Source organism: Aegilops tauschii, chromosome 3, assembly GCF_002575655.3.
Source record: "Aegilops tauschii subsp. strangulata cultivar AL8/78 chromosome 3, Aet v6.0, whole genome shotgun sequence".
NCBI lineage: Eukaryota > Viridiplantae > Streptophyta > Magnoliopsida > Poales > Poaceae > Aegilops > Aegilops tauschii.
The window spans coordinates 111,090,336-111,110,127 of record NC_053037.3 but is presented as its reverse complement, the minus strand read 5'-3'; the positions used below and the strand labels follow the sequence as shown (position 1 = coordinate 111,110,127).

General features: G+C 48.0%; 1 protein-coding gene across 3 annotated transcripts; it reads right to left on the bottom strand.

Annotated features, from left to right (window-relative positions):
• Nucleotides 1-3,287, bottom strand: LOC109736306 (uncharacterized). 3 transcript variants are annotated; one of them, XM_040403589.3, is made up of 5 exons: nt 3,045-3,286; nt 2,889-2,962; nt 2,251-2,802; nt 603-2,152; nt 1-516 (listed from the first exon to the last, which is right to left on the bottom strand). In XM_040403589.3, the coding sequence occupies exons 3-5, from the start codon at nt 2,251-2,253 to the stop codon at nt 261-263; spliced, it is 1,809 nt and encodes a 602-aa protein (XP_040259523.1). In that variant the 5' UTR covers nt 2,254-2,802; nt 2,889-2,962; nt 3,045-3,286; the 3' UTR covers nt 1-260. The 3 variants fall into 3 exon arrangements, with proteins under 3 accessions (XP_040259523.1, XP_040259524.1, XP_040259525.1); XM_040403590.3 differs by lacking the exon at nt 2,251-2,802 and having other exon boundaries at nt 3,045-3,287; XM_040403591.3 differs by lacking the exons at nt 2,251-2,802; nt 2,889-2,962.
• Between the last annotated feature and the right edge of the window lie 16,505 nt (nt 3,288-19,792).

Genomic DNA, 19,792 nt, shown 5'->3' with positions numbered 1-19,792 from the left:
TAATATAGGGTCACAATGATTCAATGATAGCATAGACAATAATTCAGCCATGTTCTACAGGACTTCATGACAGCAAAATAAGTGAGTTTGCACCTCACATACACAACAATTCAGCCATGTTCTACAGGAATTCATGACAACAAAATAAGTGAGTTTGCACCTCACATACAGAGCAAATAAAAGTGAGTTTGCACCTCACATACACAACAATAAAAGTGAGTCTCCACCCACAGCCGAGTTCATCACAGCCACAAACAAGCTCACAGGTCACTTAATTTCTTCCTTTTAGGTGTCATTTTCTTCTTCTTTTCTTTTGCTGGAGGTTTTGGTGGTGGGGTAGCAGCTTGGCTCCTTGTGACAGGTCCAGGACTAGCTTGAGCTGCAGCCTGGCTTCTTGTGACAGCTCCAGGACCGCTACAAGTGGCATCATTATTGCTCTTGGTTGGTGTAGATGGAACGGCATTGCTAACTGAAACATCAAACCATGGAGATGGATTCTTTTTCCCCCTACTTTTCCTACAAAATGAAGCAATTAGAACTATTTTCATGTAAAAGAACCATGGTATTATAGATAGAAAACAGCAACAAGTACTACTATGTACCTTTTGTTTGTTCCATTTTGAGGACAGCCAGCTTCTCTATGTCCTACCTCCCCGCATTTTCTGCATTTGTTCAAGGATCCTTTCCTTGATCCACCTTCCCACCAACTCTTTATCCTCTGTTTTCTTGTTCTTCCAGCACCTTTCTTCTTGCCTATTGGAATTGGTGGACGCAACACAAAGCCTGTGTCCACGTGTGGCCATTGATTCTTGTCCGTAAGGGGCTCAATTACACCTTCATATGCTGCCCTAAATCTGCTAACTGAGTAGTACTCATGTACATAGTCCTCCATGTTAACAAAGTTGCGAGCTTGCAAGACATTTATGAAGGCTAGTGCATGGTCGCAAGGCTTGCCCGTGTGCTGCCATTGCAGACATGTACACTCATGTGTGAGAGTTTTGACCACATGTCTTTCATCCTCTTTGTAAGCATTTTTCACTTCCCCACTCCAATCAGCTGATGCTTTAGCCTTGAGATGACCTAGTCCTCGAGTCTTTGCATTTAGTTGGTGTATGACAAATGGAAGTATTATCCCTGTAAATCTTTCTCCAATCATTCTTCTTTTTCTAAACAGTTCCATAATCATCTCTCTAATCTTATCAGCTAGCTGAACAATTGGCAAGTCCTTGATATCTCGCACCCAAGCGTTGAAGCACTCGGCGAGATTGTTATTTATGTAGTCACACTTGATGGCAGGGTTGAACATGCACCACATCCATAACAGATTATGGTAATCCCTAAGGTAAGGATATACTTTCTCAGATGCATCAAATACCTTTGCCATGTGATGTTGATATTCTTCCGGCCTATATGCCCTAGCAGCAGGCCACAACCTTCCAAACACATCACCATGAAAATATTTCTGAAAATTATGCCACATATGCCTAAAGCACTCTCGCTGCTCAGCTTGAGGAAAAACCTTCTTAACAGCATTTTCAAGACCCTTGCAAGCATCAGTACAAACAACCAATACCGGAGGGTCCCCTATTGCCTTCTTCACTTGATTCATGAACCAAGCCCAATTATCTCCATTTTCAGACTCAATAAAGCCATACGCCACCGGGAACATCCAATTGTGACCATCCAATGCAGTGACTATAGCTAGCTGACCATTCCACTTTCCATTTAAATGAGTTGAATCTATGCTAATATATGGCCTACATCCATTCACAAAACCATCTATGCAAGGCTTGAAAGCGATAAATAGCTTGCTGAAATGCACTTCACCTTCATGTGTGGTCGTATCAATCTCAACAATACTCCCCGAAGACCTCAATTCTATTTCAGCCTTGTAGTTGTACAACATCCTGAAACTTTCTTCCCAACTCCCATATAAGCCTGTTGCTGCCTTTTGTTTGCCTTTCCACACTGTGTGATAGTTAAGTGTGACATGATGCTCATCTTGCAAGTCTTTAAGTATCTTCACAGCAACAACGGTTGGATCCTTCTTCAACATAGCTACTGCCTTGTCGGCAACCCATGATTGAGATGTCATGCTAGTCACTTTTCCACTCGTTGAACTACAAATATGCTCCATTTGATGCTTCACAACCTACAACAAAAAATGGTACAGATCTGAAGGTTATTACTATGACAAAAAATGGTACAGATCTGAAGCAAGAAACATATAAAGCACAAAAAGGCAATTACCATCACACAATTTTCATCCCTTCGCCAACTAGCAGTTAAAGCCCATTTGCAAGGATCACCTATTATGGATTGACCTTTGCAAAAAGCCCGAAACCTCCCTGGCTCATTTTTTTGGTGCCATATTCAAACTCTCCATTGACAGCCCACTGTTTTAAAGCCTTTCTAAATTTAACCATGTTAGGATAAGGTGTCCCTATATCCATGGCTGGGTTTCGTTCATCCCAGGCAATAAGTGGCTCCTCTGGAGCCTTATCATCAACAACAATATCTGCATCTTTGATATCATGTAAGTCAGACTCCACAGCAGGAGTAGGAACGGCAATAGAACGAAGCTCAGTTGCTCTCTCATCCGGCTCTGTTTTTAAACCAAATAGAGCAAACATGGCTTTCTCGTCCGGCGGTTTTTCATCCCCATCATTTTCTGGTTCAATCACAACACTTGACCAATCAATAATAGCACTACCATTTTCTACTTCATTGCATGAGATCGCCCCCGCGGTTAGGTTTATCACACTGGATTGGTTAGAATCATGCACAGACATTGCATCGATCCTATTCAATATAGACAGAAAAAATCAGAAAATTCACACACCAAAACTCATGCATACATCAATTAGAACAGGGGAATATGATGTTACCTTTTCAGATCCATCACACCCCTTAGTCAACCCAGCCCCTCCCACTCAAATCCCATGCCAATCCCACACAAGACCTAGGGTTCGAGGATTTAGAAACTGTACTAGAGGAAGAGCCCAAAATCAGTGAAAAATAGAAGGGGGGAGAGGTTGTCTTACCTTGGGCCAATGATGGGAGGCGGCGGATGGGGGGAAACGCGGCGGAGCAGGGAGTCGGACGGCGGGCGCAGCGGCTGTGGCGACTGGCGGCGACTAGGTCAAGTCGGGGAGGGGAGATAGAATGGGGAGAACGGGCCAGGCCTCGGGCCTCTTCTGTCTGCGTTTGAGGAAGTGTGGACGACGGCAGATTTGGCAATTTGATATTTGGTAAGTCCAGATTCTTTCCTTATGCGCTAAATTAAGAGATAACAGCGCAGGAGGGGCAGGGGAGCGAAGATTAGGCTGCATCGGGGGGTTCAGAGAAAGGTAGACGAAGAGGGGGGCTTAAGATCAAAGGCGCGCAAGCTGGGGGGATTAAAATCGATTCTTCCATAATATGAAGCCCCACCAAAACATAACACAACAACTAATATAGCCCAGTGGAGAGAGCACCCCGCTTCAGCGCTGATGACCCAGGTTCAACTTCGCTTTCTCCACTTTTTCCCTACGGCGCAATTTTTTTCTTTTATATGCTACCGATGACTCAATAAAAGAAATTCCCAGAACATAAAACACAATTATTGAGATGGTCCAGTGGATAGAGCATCTCGATCCAGCACTGGTGACCCAGGTTTGGCTCCGCCTTCTCCCCTTTTTTTGGCGGCAAATTTAAAGTTTTTTAAAATATTCATATCTTTTAAACCGCAACTCGCTCAAATTCCTCTTTCTGTTTGAAATTACACCCCGGGCAGATTATTTTTTAAAATATTCATATCTTTTAAATCGCAACTCGCTCAAATTCCTTTTTCTGTTTGAAATTACACCCAAATTAAATCGGAGCGGCAGAGCCCATGCCACCCAACAATGGACACGTATCAACGACGACCTACACCATCCATGTGATCACTAACGTCGCCTCCGATGATCGGGTCGCCGTCGATGACCGGGTCGACTCCGGTCGCGGCTCTGTCGAAAGCTTTCAAGATCGTGCGCTCCATTCCGAGCTCTCCGTCCATCCACCCCGGAGCCCATGCCACCCAACAATGGACACGGATCAACGACGTCCTACACCATCCATGTGATCACTAATGTCGCCTCTAATGATCGGGTCCCCGTCGATGACCGGGTCAACTCCGGTCGCGGCTCTGTCGGAAGCTTTCAAGATCGTGCGCTCCATGCCAAGCTCTCCGTCCATCCATCCCGGAGCCCATGCCACCCAACAATGGACACGTATCAACGACGTCCTACACCATCCATGTGATCACTAACGTCGCCTCCGATGATCGGGTCACCATCGATGACCGGGTCGACTCCGGTCGCGGCTCTGTCGAAAGCTTTCAAGATCGTGCGTTCCATTCCGAGCTCTCCGTCCATCCATCCCGGAGCCCATGCCACCCAACAATGGACACGTATCAACGACTTCCTACACCATCCATGTTATCACTAACGTCGCCTCCGATGATCGGGTCACCGTCGATGACCGGGTCGACTCCGGTCGCGGCTCTGTCGGAAGCTTTCAAGATCATGCGCTCCATTCCAAGCTCTCCGTCCATCCATCCCGGAGCCCATGCCACCCAACAATGGACACGTATCAACGACGTCCTACACCATCCATGTGATCACTAACGTCGCCTCCGATGATCGGGTCACCGTCGAGACCGTGCGCTTGATTCCATCACAAAATGGAATCGGAGTGGTGTGGTGGGCGGGTGGGTAATTATTTGATAAATAATTTCTAGTAATTATGACAAAGTATGTAATTAAATATATGTCTTGCTAATTATAGAAACAAATTACTTGCTCGTGATGTATTCTCTAGAACTTTTTTTAGATCAATTCTCTCTCTCTTTTTTAGTGGAGAGATCAATTCTCTTTCTTTTTTTTGAGTGGAGAGATCAATTTCTAAATTTACCAGGCGGCAAGAAAGCGCGCGCAGGGGACTTTATTTTCGCTCCACCCGCGCCAAGCCAAAAAGAACCATCTTGAATTAACCATATTGCCCACCATGGTTCCAGAAAATTACAAGAAGCTATTCTTCCATCAGTACTTACGAAGGGGCAACATTATAATTTGACACCAACCACTAACCCCACCGCACGGCCGCCCCTAGCCCCCAAATCACCAAATCCCCCACGCCCCCCGCATGGCCGCCCCAGATCCGCCTCCACCGCCCGCACCACCTCCTCCACCGCCGGCATCACCTCCTCCACCGCCGAGCACGAGCCCTGTCCCTCTTCCACCTCCACCGCCGGTCACAACCCCTCCCTCACTGCTGGCCAAGACCCCTGTCGTGGTTTTGTCACGGCAGATGTCCTAGAGAAAGGACTTAGTCATGGAGCCATCGCTACGGGTTAGCTTAAAGGGGTTAAAGCGGACAAGGGACGCAAGAGAGTTTTATCCTAGTTCGGCCCCTTACGATGAAGGTAAAAGCCTACGTCTAGTTGGGATGGAATTGATGGGGTTTCGATGACCAGGGAGCGAATACGCTTTGCCTGAGTCTCGAGTTGTTGTTTGTTGTCCTGAACCGCCACCGGGTCGTCCCCTTATATACATGGGTTGACGCCCGTCGGTTTACAGACTCCGAGGCCGGCTCATAATCGTGTCCGGCTCAGTCTCTGCTACTTCTATCTTATAACGCAAGTTTACATATCAATGCCGGTTTGTGTCTACAGGCCTTAAACCGGCTTTGGCCCTTGGGCCTTTATGAATCGTCACCGTCTGTCTTCATAGGCTTCAGATATAGATGAACTACTTATGAGGTTAACCCGGCCTCTCCTGGCCGGTTTACGCCCAGTGGTAATATCCCCAACATTAGGCCCCATATTGATTTGAACTGGTTCATGTCAATCCTCAATACTTAAGAAAATTTCTTCTTCAACATCTTCACACAATCTTGTAAACCGCCGTGACATCATCTTCTAGGATCATGGTAAACCGCCATGACGTCACCTGTCATTAACGAGCCTCCGACAATCGAGGCGACAGCATCGCCTCATATCCAAAAATTCGGCTCCTCGATTTTCGCGTCTGTCGTTTATGTCCCTTATAAATAGGGCAGGGGGTCTTTCCATTTTCCCCCTCGTGCCTCTTCGCTTCATCGTCATCCTTGCGACGCCCGACCCTTCGACCTCGGCCGCCGCCATCAACCTTCGACTGCTGCACTAACTTTGGCCGCTGCATCGACCTGAACGTACCAGAGCTCCTCCGCGCGCCGCCGCTGCTCAACAGTCTCCGTAAGTCTCCCCTTTCTCTTACCATAGATCTGCACTTAGGGTTTCTGTCGTTCATCAGTGTTCGTCGCCGCCCTTCTTTTTCCTTATTTATATCCATGGATTAGATCCAAAAACCACATAGATCTCGCGCGGTAGTAGTTTCAGCACCTATTTTGATATCCAACTCATCTCAACTTGGTGAACTTTTAGTACACTGGAATTTGGGTCAGCATATATTTTGTTTTTCCTACGCGCGGTAGATCTGAAATTACCATAGCAAGATGTGAAACTTGTTTCTTCCTTCACTTACACACTTTGAATACCAGATTGGCCGGTTTAACTTCACAGATAAAATGATGACCCGGTAGATACCATTAGCCCCCTGTTGAACCGTCAATGCATTACACCGTTCCATTGTCAGACTCCGGTTTACGAATAACCAAATCCGGTTTACCAATATGCTTGTATCTTCATACCACTGTATAATTGTCCACTGTAAATCTTAAACCGGTAATAATCATGTTTCAGATTTTCCTTTGTCATGGCTAAGCAAGTCTATGAGTGCAATTGGGCTCCCTCTTGAGTAACCGAGGAGCAGTTAAACAACCTTGTTAAAACGGGCACTTTAGCCAAGAAAGATGTCATCCACTAGAGGGTCCCTGGCCCGGAAAATCCTCCTACACCCAAGGATGGAGAGGTAGTCGTGTTCGCTGATCATCTCAGACGAGGTTTTAGCCCTCCCAGTTCAAAAAATTTCCGGGATGTACTGGCTAGTTTTGAACTGCGCCCTCAAGACATTGGTCCTAACTCTGTAACCAACATCTGCCACTTCCAAGTCTTTTGTGAGGTTTATCTACAAGAGGAACCTTTAGTCGAACTGTTTCGGGATTTCTTTCACTTAAACCGTCGAACAGAGTTCTCAGATGGACCCAATACGGAACTGGGCGGAATGGCGGTTCAGAAAAGGAAGGAAGTCACCTTCCCCCATCCCAAACTCCACAGTCACCCCAAAGAGTGGAACCAGACTTGGTTTTACTGCATGGATACATCTCCATCTGATGAAACTCCTTTGCCGGGTTACCGCCCTGAACGCCTTAGCAACACACATCCTTTTCCTCAGAGGTTGACAGCAAGAGAACGGGCCAACTATGCTCCCCAATTATCAAAGCTTAGAGCCTTCATGGCGAACGGTTTGACAGGAGTTGATCTTGCTCGTTGCTGGATAAGCTGGAGCATTCTGCCCTTAAGCTGGCGCCCCGGTTTGATGTGTGAGTACACGGGGAGTTTGAAGGATGCTTAGCGGCACATTGACATTCAACTTACAGACGAAGAAGTCACTGAGGCTGTAAAGAAAATACTGAACGAACCGGAGGCCGTCTGTGCCCAAACCGGACTACTCCCTTTCTGCACCTTCAACAAACCACCAGCTGTAAGAATCATACAATCCTTTGTTTCTGAATTTGCTTCTGTCCAAATATTTTCTGAAAGTGTAATTATTTTTCTGAGAGGGTGATGATCCGTTCTGGAACAAGAAACCATCACAAGACAAACCGGCGAAGCCGCAAGACAAACCGGTCAAACCAGTTCGTCCAAAGACCAAGGTTGTTAAGAAACCTGCCAAGAGAAGGACCACTACATCCTCCGATCTACCAGCTGATGACGATGTGCGTAATCCGGAACCAGAGGTAGAACTTGACTCTCTTGGTTCATTTTTCATACATCTCATTGACAATGATTATTATCAGGACGACGCTGAAGGCAGTCATGCTGAGGACGTAGAGGTAACCATTCTTTCCTCCGATTCAGATCCTCTGCCAACATCAAAAATCCGTCAAGCAAACCGGAAAGTAAAATTTTCTCACCCTCTTGCTTACTTGGACCCAAACTTTCTTTTGAAGACGCAGCAGCACGAAGCTCGCCGTACAACCCGGCACAACGGCCAGGTAGTTACCTCCGCCGGTTTACCGAACAGTCCGGTTCGGAAACGCCGATTAGAGGTCTCTTATCCCATTGATACTTCATGCCCAAAAACAGGTTGTTTTCGCCAGCCTCTTAAACCGTCTGATTCAAATTATCAGGGTACTTCTCACTCATCCTCTGGCGAGTCGTCGGCCACACAGCTTCCACCCCTCAAAACAGTTCCTGGGTGAGCTATGCACATGTCTTTATTCTTGATGTGTTATCTTTACATACTGTACTGATCCTTATGTCTATCTTTTCTCAGCACCAAGCCAAGACCCAGCAAGAAAGCTCGTTTAAACAAACCGGCTGATGATAATGTAGCTGCTGAACCGGAGACAACTCCAGATCTGGAAGAAACCAACGCTAACGCCTTGCTTCACGATCCGCCGCTTCAAGACCATGATTTCCTTGCTGAACAAGTGCAAGTTGACACTACAAGCCATGCAGACCGGCCAACCAGCCCTGTCCGAACTGATGACAAACCGGTTAGTCCAGCTAAGGACACTGGTAAAACGCCGACTCCAGTGAGGGCTGCTGATGACCAAGATGATGACATTATGATTACTGGCACTGGCCACACCACTCCTGGCAACCCTGTCACTTTGTCAAAGCATACTGCCAAGGACGACCTCTCTGCTATCGGCAAAGGAAAATGGAATGCCGATTTATCAAGCTACGCCCATCTCAATGCTCAAGACATTCATTTTGGCTTCTTGAACCGTTTGTATACCGGCCGTGATTATGAAGCTAGTTTGGTAAACTTGATGAAGGAGCGATATGAGGTAACTACCATTTTTCTCTTTTGTCCAATTGCAGTTTATCAATTCCTAGTAGCCCCCAAGTGACGGTTTATGATACCGATCTAAACTGGGACTTTTGTCATAACTTATCTTTGCATATTTAGCCTCCAGGGACCCGATTACCTCTTTAAGATGAACTGATTTCTTTAAATTTTGCCATACTGCTCTTTCACCGGTATAGCCCCCAAGGACCGGTTTAACTTTATAAAGATGAACAGGGACTGTAGAAGATTCTCCCATACCAACAGATTTTTGAACAAACACGCATTAGCCCCCAAGTGCCAAGATTAATACTTGTATTGTGCTTGGGACGTGTAGAAATTTCTGATCAAGAGCAAACATGCATTAGCCCCCAAGTATCAAGGGCATAACTTGTTATGGGCTTGGTACTTCAAATATGTAATGTCAACTCATTATACATTTGTCCCTTTACAGGCGGAGCTGAGTAAGAAGGAACGCCAAACCGCTGATCTGCAAGAGAACATCAAAACCCAGCAATCTGAAGCCTCTAAAGCGAAGGAAGAGTTGACCCGCACTCTAGGTGCTATGGAGAAACTGAAAGAGGGCTTCAACAAAGAGCGGGCGGATTGGGAGACTGAAAAAGCCAGTTTGATAAAAAGGGCTGAAAACGCAGAAGCCGCTCTTAAACCGGTGGTTGACGAGCTGACTGGTGTAAAGCGGCAAGTGCATGCTATGACCGCTGCCGTGTTTGGTAAGCATCCTTCCTTTATGCTTTCAACATCTCCTCCCATGCATTGCCGGTTTACTGATGTTGGTAATGATATAGGAACTCGCATTAGCCATCTGGGCTCTGATGTACAGAAGAAGTTGAAAGCTTCCTACACGCCGATAGAGCAACTGTATACCGGCGCACAACAGATTATCTGCACCGCTTCTCACAATAAGCCACCCCCGACGTTGATCAAGGATACCTTAGACAGGCTATCTATGCTGCCTGCCCGGGTAGAAGAGCTAAAGAGGTCTGCTGCAAGGGCTGGCGCTCTGACCACACTAACCCGGGTAAAGGCATGGGTGCCTGACCTTGATCCAACGGATGTGGCTAAAGGCTACCCAAGTTTAAAAGAAGACGGATCAGAATTTGGCACTGAAGATCTCCGCGCCATAAACTGGGAAGTACGTCCACTGGCTTGTCAACTTGCTGAAGAGGCTGACATTTCATTTTACCAGGCGAGTAATGGTACCAATAACAAGCGGGTTGCTGCACCAACTCCTAAGGCTCAAAATCTGATCACACCAATCCGTAAGCATACTTATGCCCCTGACATTGAATCGTCCACCCTTATAAGTGATGAAACTGTGTTTCAAGCATTAACCGGGATCGACTAGACAACTGTTGACTTCCAGCCGCTGGGTAGAGACGAAGAAGATGAACCGGTGCAAGATGACCCGCAACCGTCAGGTCAAGCAAATAAGCAATCATAATCCGGGGGCCGGTTTAGTCTTCCATGCTGCAATGCTTATTGATAAACAATTATCCCGTTGGGCACTGAAACGCCTTGTAATAGGCTAGTTAAAACACTTGGTCTGTTATGCCTTCGTGCATATTTATCTGCAAATGATGCGTGTTAATCCGCCATGCTTGAGATATGATGTTCATAATCCATAGTTATTTATTCAAGCTGTTAGTGCAGATAAGAAGCTTAAAGCGCCCTGGCGGTTTACCACCGGGCGGGTCATGATACCCAACTATATATATGACCAAGGTTTATAACCAAGGTTGTAAAAGATAACCAAATATGGAAATATATGATACCTGTGACTTTTAGGCATAGTGTTGGCTGACCAACCTTGTACTGAGGGTAATAACCCTAATCCGGAGTAAAAGTATCTCCTGTTATGTAATGCTGGTTTACAATAAAACCGTTCCGGGTTGTGATAAACACCGGTTTATTCCATATTGGTGACTATGAGTCAAAACCAGACTGGGCTGACAGTCTCCGGATTATAACTTGATCATGCACTGACAACTTGTAGTTGATGGCCTAACCGGATTGATAAACACCGGTTTGAAAACATCACAAATATTAGCAAAAGCAAAAGAAACTTAGCAAAAGGCAAATAAAACCGTTGTAGTCGAGGCTTTTCACGGGCTGCCAGGCCCCAAATTTGATCAAGTGGTGTTGCTATGGTTCGGGTTCGACCAAGCCCCCAAGTGATGCTGTGGCATTAGGCCGATCAAGAGGTGTTGCTATGGTTCGGGTTCGACCAAGCACCCAAGTGATGTTGTGGCATTATGCCGATCAAGAGGCGTAGCTATGGTTCGGGTTCGACCAAGCCCCCAAGTGATGCTGTGGCATTACGCCGATCAAGAGGCGTAGCCATGGTTCGGATACGACCATGCCCCCAAGTGATGCTGTGGCATTACGCCGATCAAGAGGCGTAGCTATGGTTCGGATACAACCAAGCCATAAAGTGATGCTGTGGCATTGCGCCGATCAAGAGGCATAGCTATGGTTCGGATACGACCAAGCTCCCAAGTGATCTAATATCAAACTTTGAGAAGCTGAATCAAGGGGTAAACCGGATGCCGCTTTGTAAGCTCCATGTAACCACACATGATGTAAGAAAACAACAGATACCCCGCTTTAGCTGAGGTTCCGGTTTATTATATTGATCATAATATATACAATGTCATAATATGTACATAAGAAGAGCCTGTAGCTCAACTATAGTAGGGCCGAAGATGAGCAATATTCCACGGCCGGTTGGTCTCCTCCTCCGATTTATGTGAGTCTTTCCGCTCTCGAACATCGATTAGGTAGTATGACCCGTTGTGTAGATCCTTGCTGACCACAAAAGGTCCTTCCCAAGGGGGGATAGCTTGTGCATATCCGTCTGATCCTGGATGAGTCGAAGTACCAAATCTCCTTCTTGAAAGGTTCTGGTTCTAACCCGGCGGCTATGATAACGACGCAGATCTTGCTGATAAATCGCCGAACGGGCTGCCGCCATGTCACGCTCCTCATCTAACAGGTCAAGAGCTTCCTGACGTGCCTTCTCGTTGTCCGCTTCAACATATGCCGCTACACGAGGCGACTCATGACGGATGTCACTAGGAAGAACCGCTTCCACTCCATAAACCATGAAGAACGCCGTGTAGCATGTCGATCTGTTGGGTGTGGTATTGATGCTCCATAATACTGAAGGTAACTCCTCAACCCAACACCCCGGCACCCGTTGCAAAGGAACCATAAGCCATGGTTTGATGCCTCTCAAGATCTCCTGATTGGCCCTCTCCGCTTGACCATTGGACTGGGGTTGAGCCACTGATGACACGTCAAGCCGGATGTGCTCACGTTGACAGAACTCCTTCATGGCACCCTTGGACAGATTGGTACCATTGTCTGTTATGATTCTGTGTGGAAAGCCAAACCGGAAGATCACCCTTTTGATGAATTGAACCGCCGTAGCTGCATCACACTTACTAACTGGCTCTGCCTCCACCCACTTCATGAACTTATCAGCCGCCACCAAGAGGTGGGTCTTCTTGTCCTTGGACATCTTGAAAGGCCCAACCATATCTAGCCCCCAAGTTGCAAACGACCAGGTGATTGGAATCATCCTCAATTCTTGAGCCGGTATATGAGCGCGTCTTGAGAATTTCTGACAGCCATCACATCTTTTGACCAAGTCCTCAGCATCAGCATGAGCTGTCAACCAATAGAACCCGTGACGAAACGCCTTGGCCACCAAAGATTTTGAACCGGCGTGGTGACCACATTCTCCTTCGTGGATCTCACGCAAAATTTCATGGCCTTCTTCAGGAGACACATAGCGTTGAAACGCCCCTGTCACACTGCAATGATGTAACTCGCCATTTATAATAGTCATGGACTTGGACCGCCGGGTTATCTGCCTGGCCAAAGTTTCATCCTCTGGTAACTCGCCCCAGTTTATATACGCCAGATATGGAACCGTCCAATCCGGGATAACATGTAGAGTTGCCACCAACTCAGCCTCCGGATCAGGAACAGCCAAATCCTCCTCACCAGGGAGCTTGACGGACGGATTATGCAAAACATCCAGGAAGACATTAGGTGGAACCGGTTTACGTTGGGAACCAAGGCGGCTTAAAGCGTCCGCCGCTTCGTTCTTCCGCCGGTCCACATGATCCACCTAATAACCTTTAAAGTGACCTGTAACAATATCCACCTCACGACGATATGCTGCCATTAGTGGGTCCTTGGAATGCCAAGTGCCGGACACTTGTTGAGCCACCAGATCCGAGTCACCGAAGCACTTAACTCGGCTTAGGTTCATCTCCTTAGCCATCCGAAGACCATGGAGTAAAGCCAAATATTCAGTTGCATTGTTAGTGCAAGGGAACATTAAACGGAGAACATAACAAAACTTATCACCTCGTGGGGAAGTTAATACGACTCCGGCCCCCGAGCCCTCCAATTGCCTGGACCCATCAAAATGAATAGTCCAATAAGTATGATCCGGCTTCTCTTCTGGCGCTTGTAGTTCTGTCCAATCATTGATGAAATCCACAAGTGCCTGAGATTTGATCGCCGTTCGGGGTATGTATTTCAACCCGTGAGGCCCGAGCTCGATAGCCCACTTAGCAATCCGGCCAGTTGCTTCCCTGTTCTGGATTATATCCCCCAAAGGAGCAGAGCTAACCACCATGATGGGATGACCTTGGAAATACTTCTTAAGCTTCCGGCTTGCCATGAAAACCCCATACACCAATTTTTGCCAATGCGGGTACCTCTGCTTGGACTCAATAAGTACCTCACTGATATAGTAAACCGGCCGCTGAACCGGATATTCCTTTCCTGCCTCCTTGCGTCCACCACAATAGCCACACTAATAGCCCGAGCGTTAGCTGCCACATATAGCAACAATGGTTCTTTGTCAACCGGAGCAGCGAGAATCGGCGGATTAGCTAGCTGCCGCTTTAAGTCCTCAAATGCTTCATTAGCGGCGTCCCTCCCGACGAAGTTATCCGTTTTCTTCAGCATCTGATACAAAGGGATGGCCTTCTCGCCGAGGCGACTGACAAACTGGCTCAACGCAGCAATCCGGCCTGCCAGGCGTTGAACATCATTGATACACTTCGGTTTAGCCAAGGAGGTGATGGCTTTGATCTTTTCCGGATTAGCTTCAATGCCCCTGTTAGACACCAAAAAGCCTAGGAGCTTCCCTGCAGGTACACCAAAGACACACTTGGCCGGATTAAGCATCATTTTATAAACCCGCAGGTTATCAAAGGTTTCCTTCAAGTCATCAATCAATGTCTCCTTCTTCCTTGATTTTACCACAATATCATCCACATAGGCATGAACATTGCGGCCGATCTGTTTATGAAGACAATTCTGCACACACTGTTGATAAGTCGCCTGTGCACTCTTGAGCCCAAAGGGCATGGACACATAGCAGAAGGCTCCAAAAGGAGTTATGAAGGCTGTCTTCTCCTGGTCCTTAACTGCCATTTTGATCTGATGATAACCAGAATATGCATCCAAAAAACTTAAACGCTCACAACCCACCGTAGCATCAATAATTTGATTAATACGGGGGAGGGCAAAAGGATCTGCTGGACAGGCTTTGCTGAGATCTGTGTAGCCCACACACATACGCCAAGTGCCATTCTTCTTGACGACCAGCACCGGATTAGCCAACCACTCAGGATGGAATACTTCAACGATAAATCCAGCTGCCAAGAGCCTGGCTACTTCTTCTCCAATAGCTTTGCGTCTTTCTTCATTGAACCGGCGGAGAAACTGCTTGACCGGTTTATACTTGGGATCAACATTGAGAGTGTGCTCAGCGAGTTCTCTCGGTACACCAGGCATGTCAGAAGGCTCCCATGCAAAGATGTCCCGATTCTCACGGATGAACTCGATGAGCGCGCTTTCCTATTTTGGATCCAAGTTAGCGCTGATGCTGAACTGCTTGGACGAATTGCCAGGTACGAAGTCAACAAGCTTAGTCTCATCAGTCGATTTAAACTTCAGAGCCGGATCATGCTCTGTAGTTGGTTTTTTCAACGAAGTCATATCTGCCAGATCTACATTGTCCTTGTAAAACTTCAACTCTTCTGTTGCACAAACCGACTTAGCATAAGCCGCATCACCTTCTTCACACTCCAGAGCAATCTTGCGGCTCCCATGCACGGTTATAGTTCCCTTGTGACCCGGCATCTTGAGCTGCAGATAGACATAACAAGGCCGTGCCATAAACTTAGCATAAGCTGGCCGCCCAAATAGGGCATGATACGGGCTTTTGATTTTCACCACTTCAAAGGTCAAGGTTTCTGATCTCGAGTCATGCTCGTCTCCAAAAGCCACCTCCAGAGCTATCTTACCGAAAGGATATGCCGACTTACCAGGCACCACACCATGGAACACCGTATTGGACGGTTTAAGGTTTTTATCTATTAGTCCCATGTGACGGAAAGTTTCATAATAAAGGATATTGATACTACTCCCTCCATCCATGAGTACCTTAGTGAACTTATAACCTCCCACCTGAGGTGCCACCACCAGAGCCAGATGACCCGGATTGTCAACCCGGGGTGGATGATCTTCTCTACTCCACACAATCGGCTGCTCGGACCAGCGCAAATAAGGAGGCACCGCCGGTTCAACGGCATTCACCACCCTTTTATGAAGCTTCTGATCGCGCTTGTCCAAGCTAGTGGTGAAGACATGATACTGTCCGCTATTCAACTGCTTCAGGTTGCTCTGGTAACCCGACTGCTGCTGCTGCTGATTGCCCTGATGATTATAGCCACCTTGGTTACTTTGATTGTTATGTCCACCCTGATTACCGTGGAATCCTGAACCGGAATTTCCTCCGCCATAACCTGGCCCATGAGAGCCAGAGCCCGAACCGCCTCCTGATCCATGACCATACCGGAAAGAATCAAAAATTTTGAACTCTTGCATGATGTAACAATCTTTCTAAAGGTGTGTGGACGGTTCCTCCTTTGTCCCATGCTTTGGACAGGGCTGGTTCAACTGATACGACAAACGGTCCGGATTAGGATTTGGCATTCCATTGCGCCGGGGCGGTTTACCCTTACGCCGCTGGCCCTTGTCGTGTGTATTAGTGTTAGCCACAAAGTCTAAACCATGGTCTGCTTTACGCTTGCCGCCGTTTCCATGACCCGCCGGGTTGTGGTGCTGCCCCTTGGCGTTGCCGCTCTTCTTTCCCTTCCCTGTCTTATCATCGTCAGACTCGAGATCCTTGGTACCATCAGAGTCGGCATACTTCACCAGTGCGGCCATGAGGGTTCCCATGTCATTACAATGACGTTTGAGCCGTCCCAACTTCAACTTCAAGGGTTCAAACCGGCAATTGCCTTCCATTGTTGAAACTGCGGTGTCAGCATTGATGCGGTGTGATGAATGCAAAATCTCCGAAACCCGGCACACCCAATGGGTTGTTGATTCTCCTTCCTCCTGGACACAGGCAGCTAAGTCCACAATTTACATGGGCTTCTTGCATGTATCCTTGAAATTCTGAATAAACCGGGCTCTCAACTCGGCCCATGACTTGATAGAATTAGCCGGTAAACTCTTTAGCCAAGTGCGGGCCGTTCCTTCTAGCATCATGGTGAGGTACTTCGCACATGCCGCATCATCCACGTGCAGCATCTCCATGGCCATCTCATAGCTTTCGACCCATGTTTCAGGGGATAAATCGGCGGTGTAATTCGGCACCTTGCGCGGGCCCTTGAAATCCTTGGGCAGGCGCACATTGCGCAACGCTGGGACAAGACATGGCACTCCCAAGGAACTAGAGGTAACTCCTGGATCCACCGATGTGGTTGGACGAACCGGAGTAAGCTGACGGGCTTCATGCTGCGCCGCTAACTCGGCCTCTCTACGTGCCCGAGCCCGGTCCACCACCTCCTGAGCATCACCAGCACCACCCGCCGGGTTATGGCCACGGGGCGGATCACGGTTCCGTGCATTGCTTGATACTGCCGGTTCATCCATACGCCTGCTATAAATCTGGCTTGGACGGGAAGTGGAATGAATCCGATCGCGACTATATGGATAAGCCTCCTGTTGAACCAAGGCTGTCTGAAGAAGCTCCTTAACCCGACGCGTGTCGACCGCCGCTAGAGAATCGTCTTCGATCGGGATGGCCGCTAGCCGTGAAGCGGCAGCGACAATGTTGTCCATCGGGTTATAATAATGACCCGGTGGCGTGGGGACATGCGGTGCCACAATGTTGTTCTGACGGGGCGGATCCACCAAACGTGGCTGAACCGGCGCCCCTACCCCCGGTGCCTCTGCCCGGTTTACCACCGGCGGATTACTGGTCCCTGCTCCTGGCGTGTTAAAGAGATTTCTAGCGTCATAAACCGGTAGCAAGCGAGATCGGTGCCTCCTCTTCAGGACTTCGTTTGACGCACTCTGATCCAGCATAATCCGGTAAGCTTGTGCATCCAAAGCGGCCCGTTCCGCAGCTATCCTGGTATCCTCAGCTGCTAAGTCGGCTTTGGCCTGTGTGATCTGATCCTTCACTTTCGCGATTTCCGCATTGTGTGCATCCTGATCCGCCGGGTTAACCTCCGCCATCAGCGTTGCCAACGCGTCAAACAAATCAGATAGAACCTAAGCCGGTGGTCACACAGGGCCTCCTGCCCCAGCCGCTGCCGCCACTTCTGATCCGGAAATCATCGCCGCTGCGATCGAAGAGTGGAGCGCTGGTTGCGTGCCGGCCATGAAGATTGCCACCCGGTTTGGCAGATCAATGGGGTCCGGAATACTGTCGCCATCGGAACAGCCCCCAATCCGGCCATCTTGTAACTGATATAACGACTCGGTCTCTCCAGTCGATGACTCGTCACCGGAATAAACGACGGTCTCACCACCAGATTCCGATCTATCCTTAGATTCCCCTCCATGGATAACTCCCACGAAGGCACGCTTCATGACAGGCTTGACCCGGGCAGATCTGGCACGCTGAGCCGTTTCGACGAGGTCGGTGCAGATGTCCGGCTCAGGGCCCGGTTCGCCGATCCTGCCAATGAAAACGTGTATGCCACCAAAGGGGACCCGGTACCCGTACTCGATTGAGCCGGCCTCGGAGCCCCAGCCTGCATCGTTGATGTAGAGCTTGCCGCGATGACTCTTGGTCATCCGGCCCATAGCGTAACCCTTGAGTCCTTCGAAGTTGCCCTCCAAGAACTTGAAACCATCGTGCGATAGCCCCACGGTGGGCGCCAACTGTCGTGGTTTTGTCACGGCAGATGTCCTAGGGAAAGGACTTAGTCGTGGAGCCATCGCTACGGGTTAGCTTAAAGGGGTTAAAGCGGACAAGGGACGCAAGAGAGTTTTATACTAGTTCGGCCCCTTACGATGAAGGTAAAAGCCTACGTCTAGTTGTGATGGAATTGATGCGGTTTCAATGACCAGGGAGCGAATACGCTTTGCCTGAGTCTCGAGTTGTTGTCTGTTGTCCTGAACCGCCGCCGGGTCGTCCCCTTATATACATGGGTTGACGCCCGTCGGTTTACAGATTCCAAGGCCGGCTCATAATCGTGTCCGGCTCGGTCTCTGCTACTTCTATCTTATAACACAAGTTTACATATAAATACCGGTTTGTGTCTACAGGCCTTAAACCGGCTATGGCCCCTGGGCCTTCATGGATCGTCACCGTCTGTCTTCATGGGCTTCAGATACAGATGAACTACTTATGAGGTTAACCCAGCCTCTCCTCGCCAGTTTACGCCCAGTGGTAATATCCCCAACAACCCCCTTCCGCCCCCACGCTCCACCAAACCCTAGAACATGACCCGGCCGCCGCTGGTCACCTCCGCCACTGCCCTTCCTTTTCCTCTTCCGCCTCCACCACCGGTCACAACCCCACATCCACTGCCGGCCACAGACTCCCTCCCCTCGTCCTCCCCTCCACCAAAACCCGAGAAACAAGTCGTTGCCGCCTCCATACTGCGCCGCTTCAAGTGCCTCGCCGCCACCACACTTCGCTGCTCCAAGGGCATCTCCGACACCTTGCTGGATATCTGCACGACACACTGATGGGGAAGAAGATTGCAGTGAAGTAATCCCGAGGACGCAAGACAGCAGGTATAATCTTCTTAACCCATGCCTGCTATTTGAATAAGTTGAAGCATTGAAGCTTCACATGCAGTGGCGGTGATAGGAGTCAGAGCAAGTGATGTCAAAGCTATATATGTGTGTGCATATATGAGGCAAACTACAGTAAAACATAGGTGTACTTGTGCTGCTAATCCAACTTATGTGATGTCGCTTGACATCATATACAGCACCCAGCACCGCCACTGTTCACATGAACTCCTGATTGCCTTCCCAGCACCAATGGGTTTGATCTAAAACTACCATATCTGAAACTAGAGCTTGAGCTACTGCATACTTGTACAGCAGTGCTGAAGCACCTAAAAGGCACTTGGATTCCTGTTATCTAGTAAAATACGAGCAGATAAGATAAGGATCAACATTATAGTGTTTGTTGGTTTTCAGAATTGCACACAACTGTATATTGATATATTCCTATCCAACCAGATAAAATTCAAAACATGACCATGTATGTCTAATTACTAGGTGGTAATAGTGTTTTTATTGTTCTTGACTTCAATTGCTAGTGTTCCTGGTTCATTAGGGCCGTAGCCATACATAAACATAAGAAACAGTAATTTGTTATTAAGTCCATATTATGCACATAGTAATTTGTGTTCATGTGTTCACTCATCTTAGAACCACCACCTGTACATCCTATGGACAATTTGCGCCTCAAAAGAATCATAAGGAACAATTCAAGGCTGCAAGCA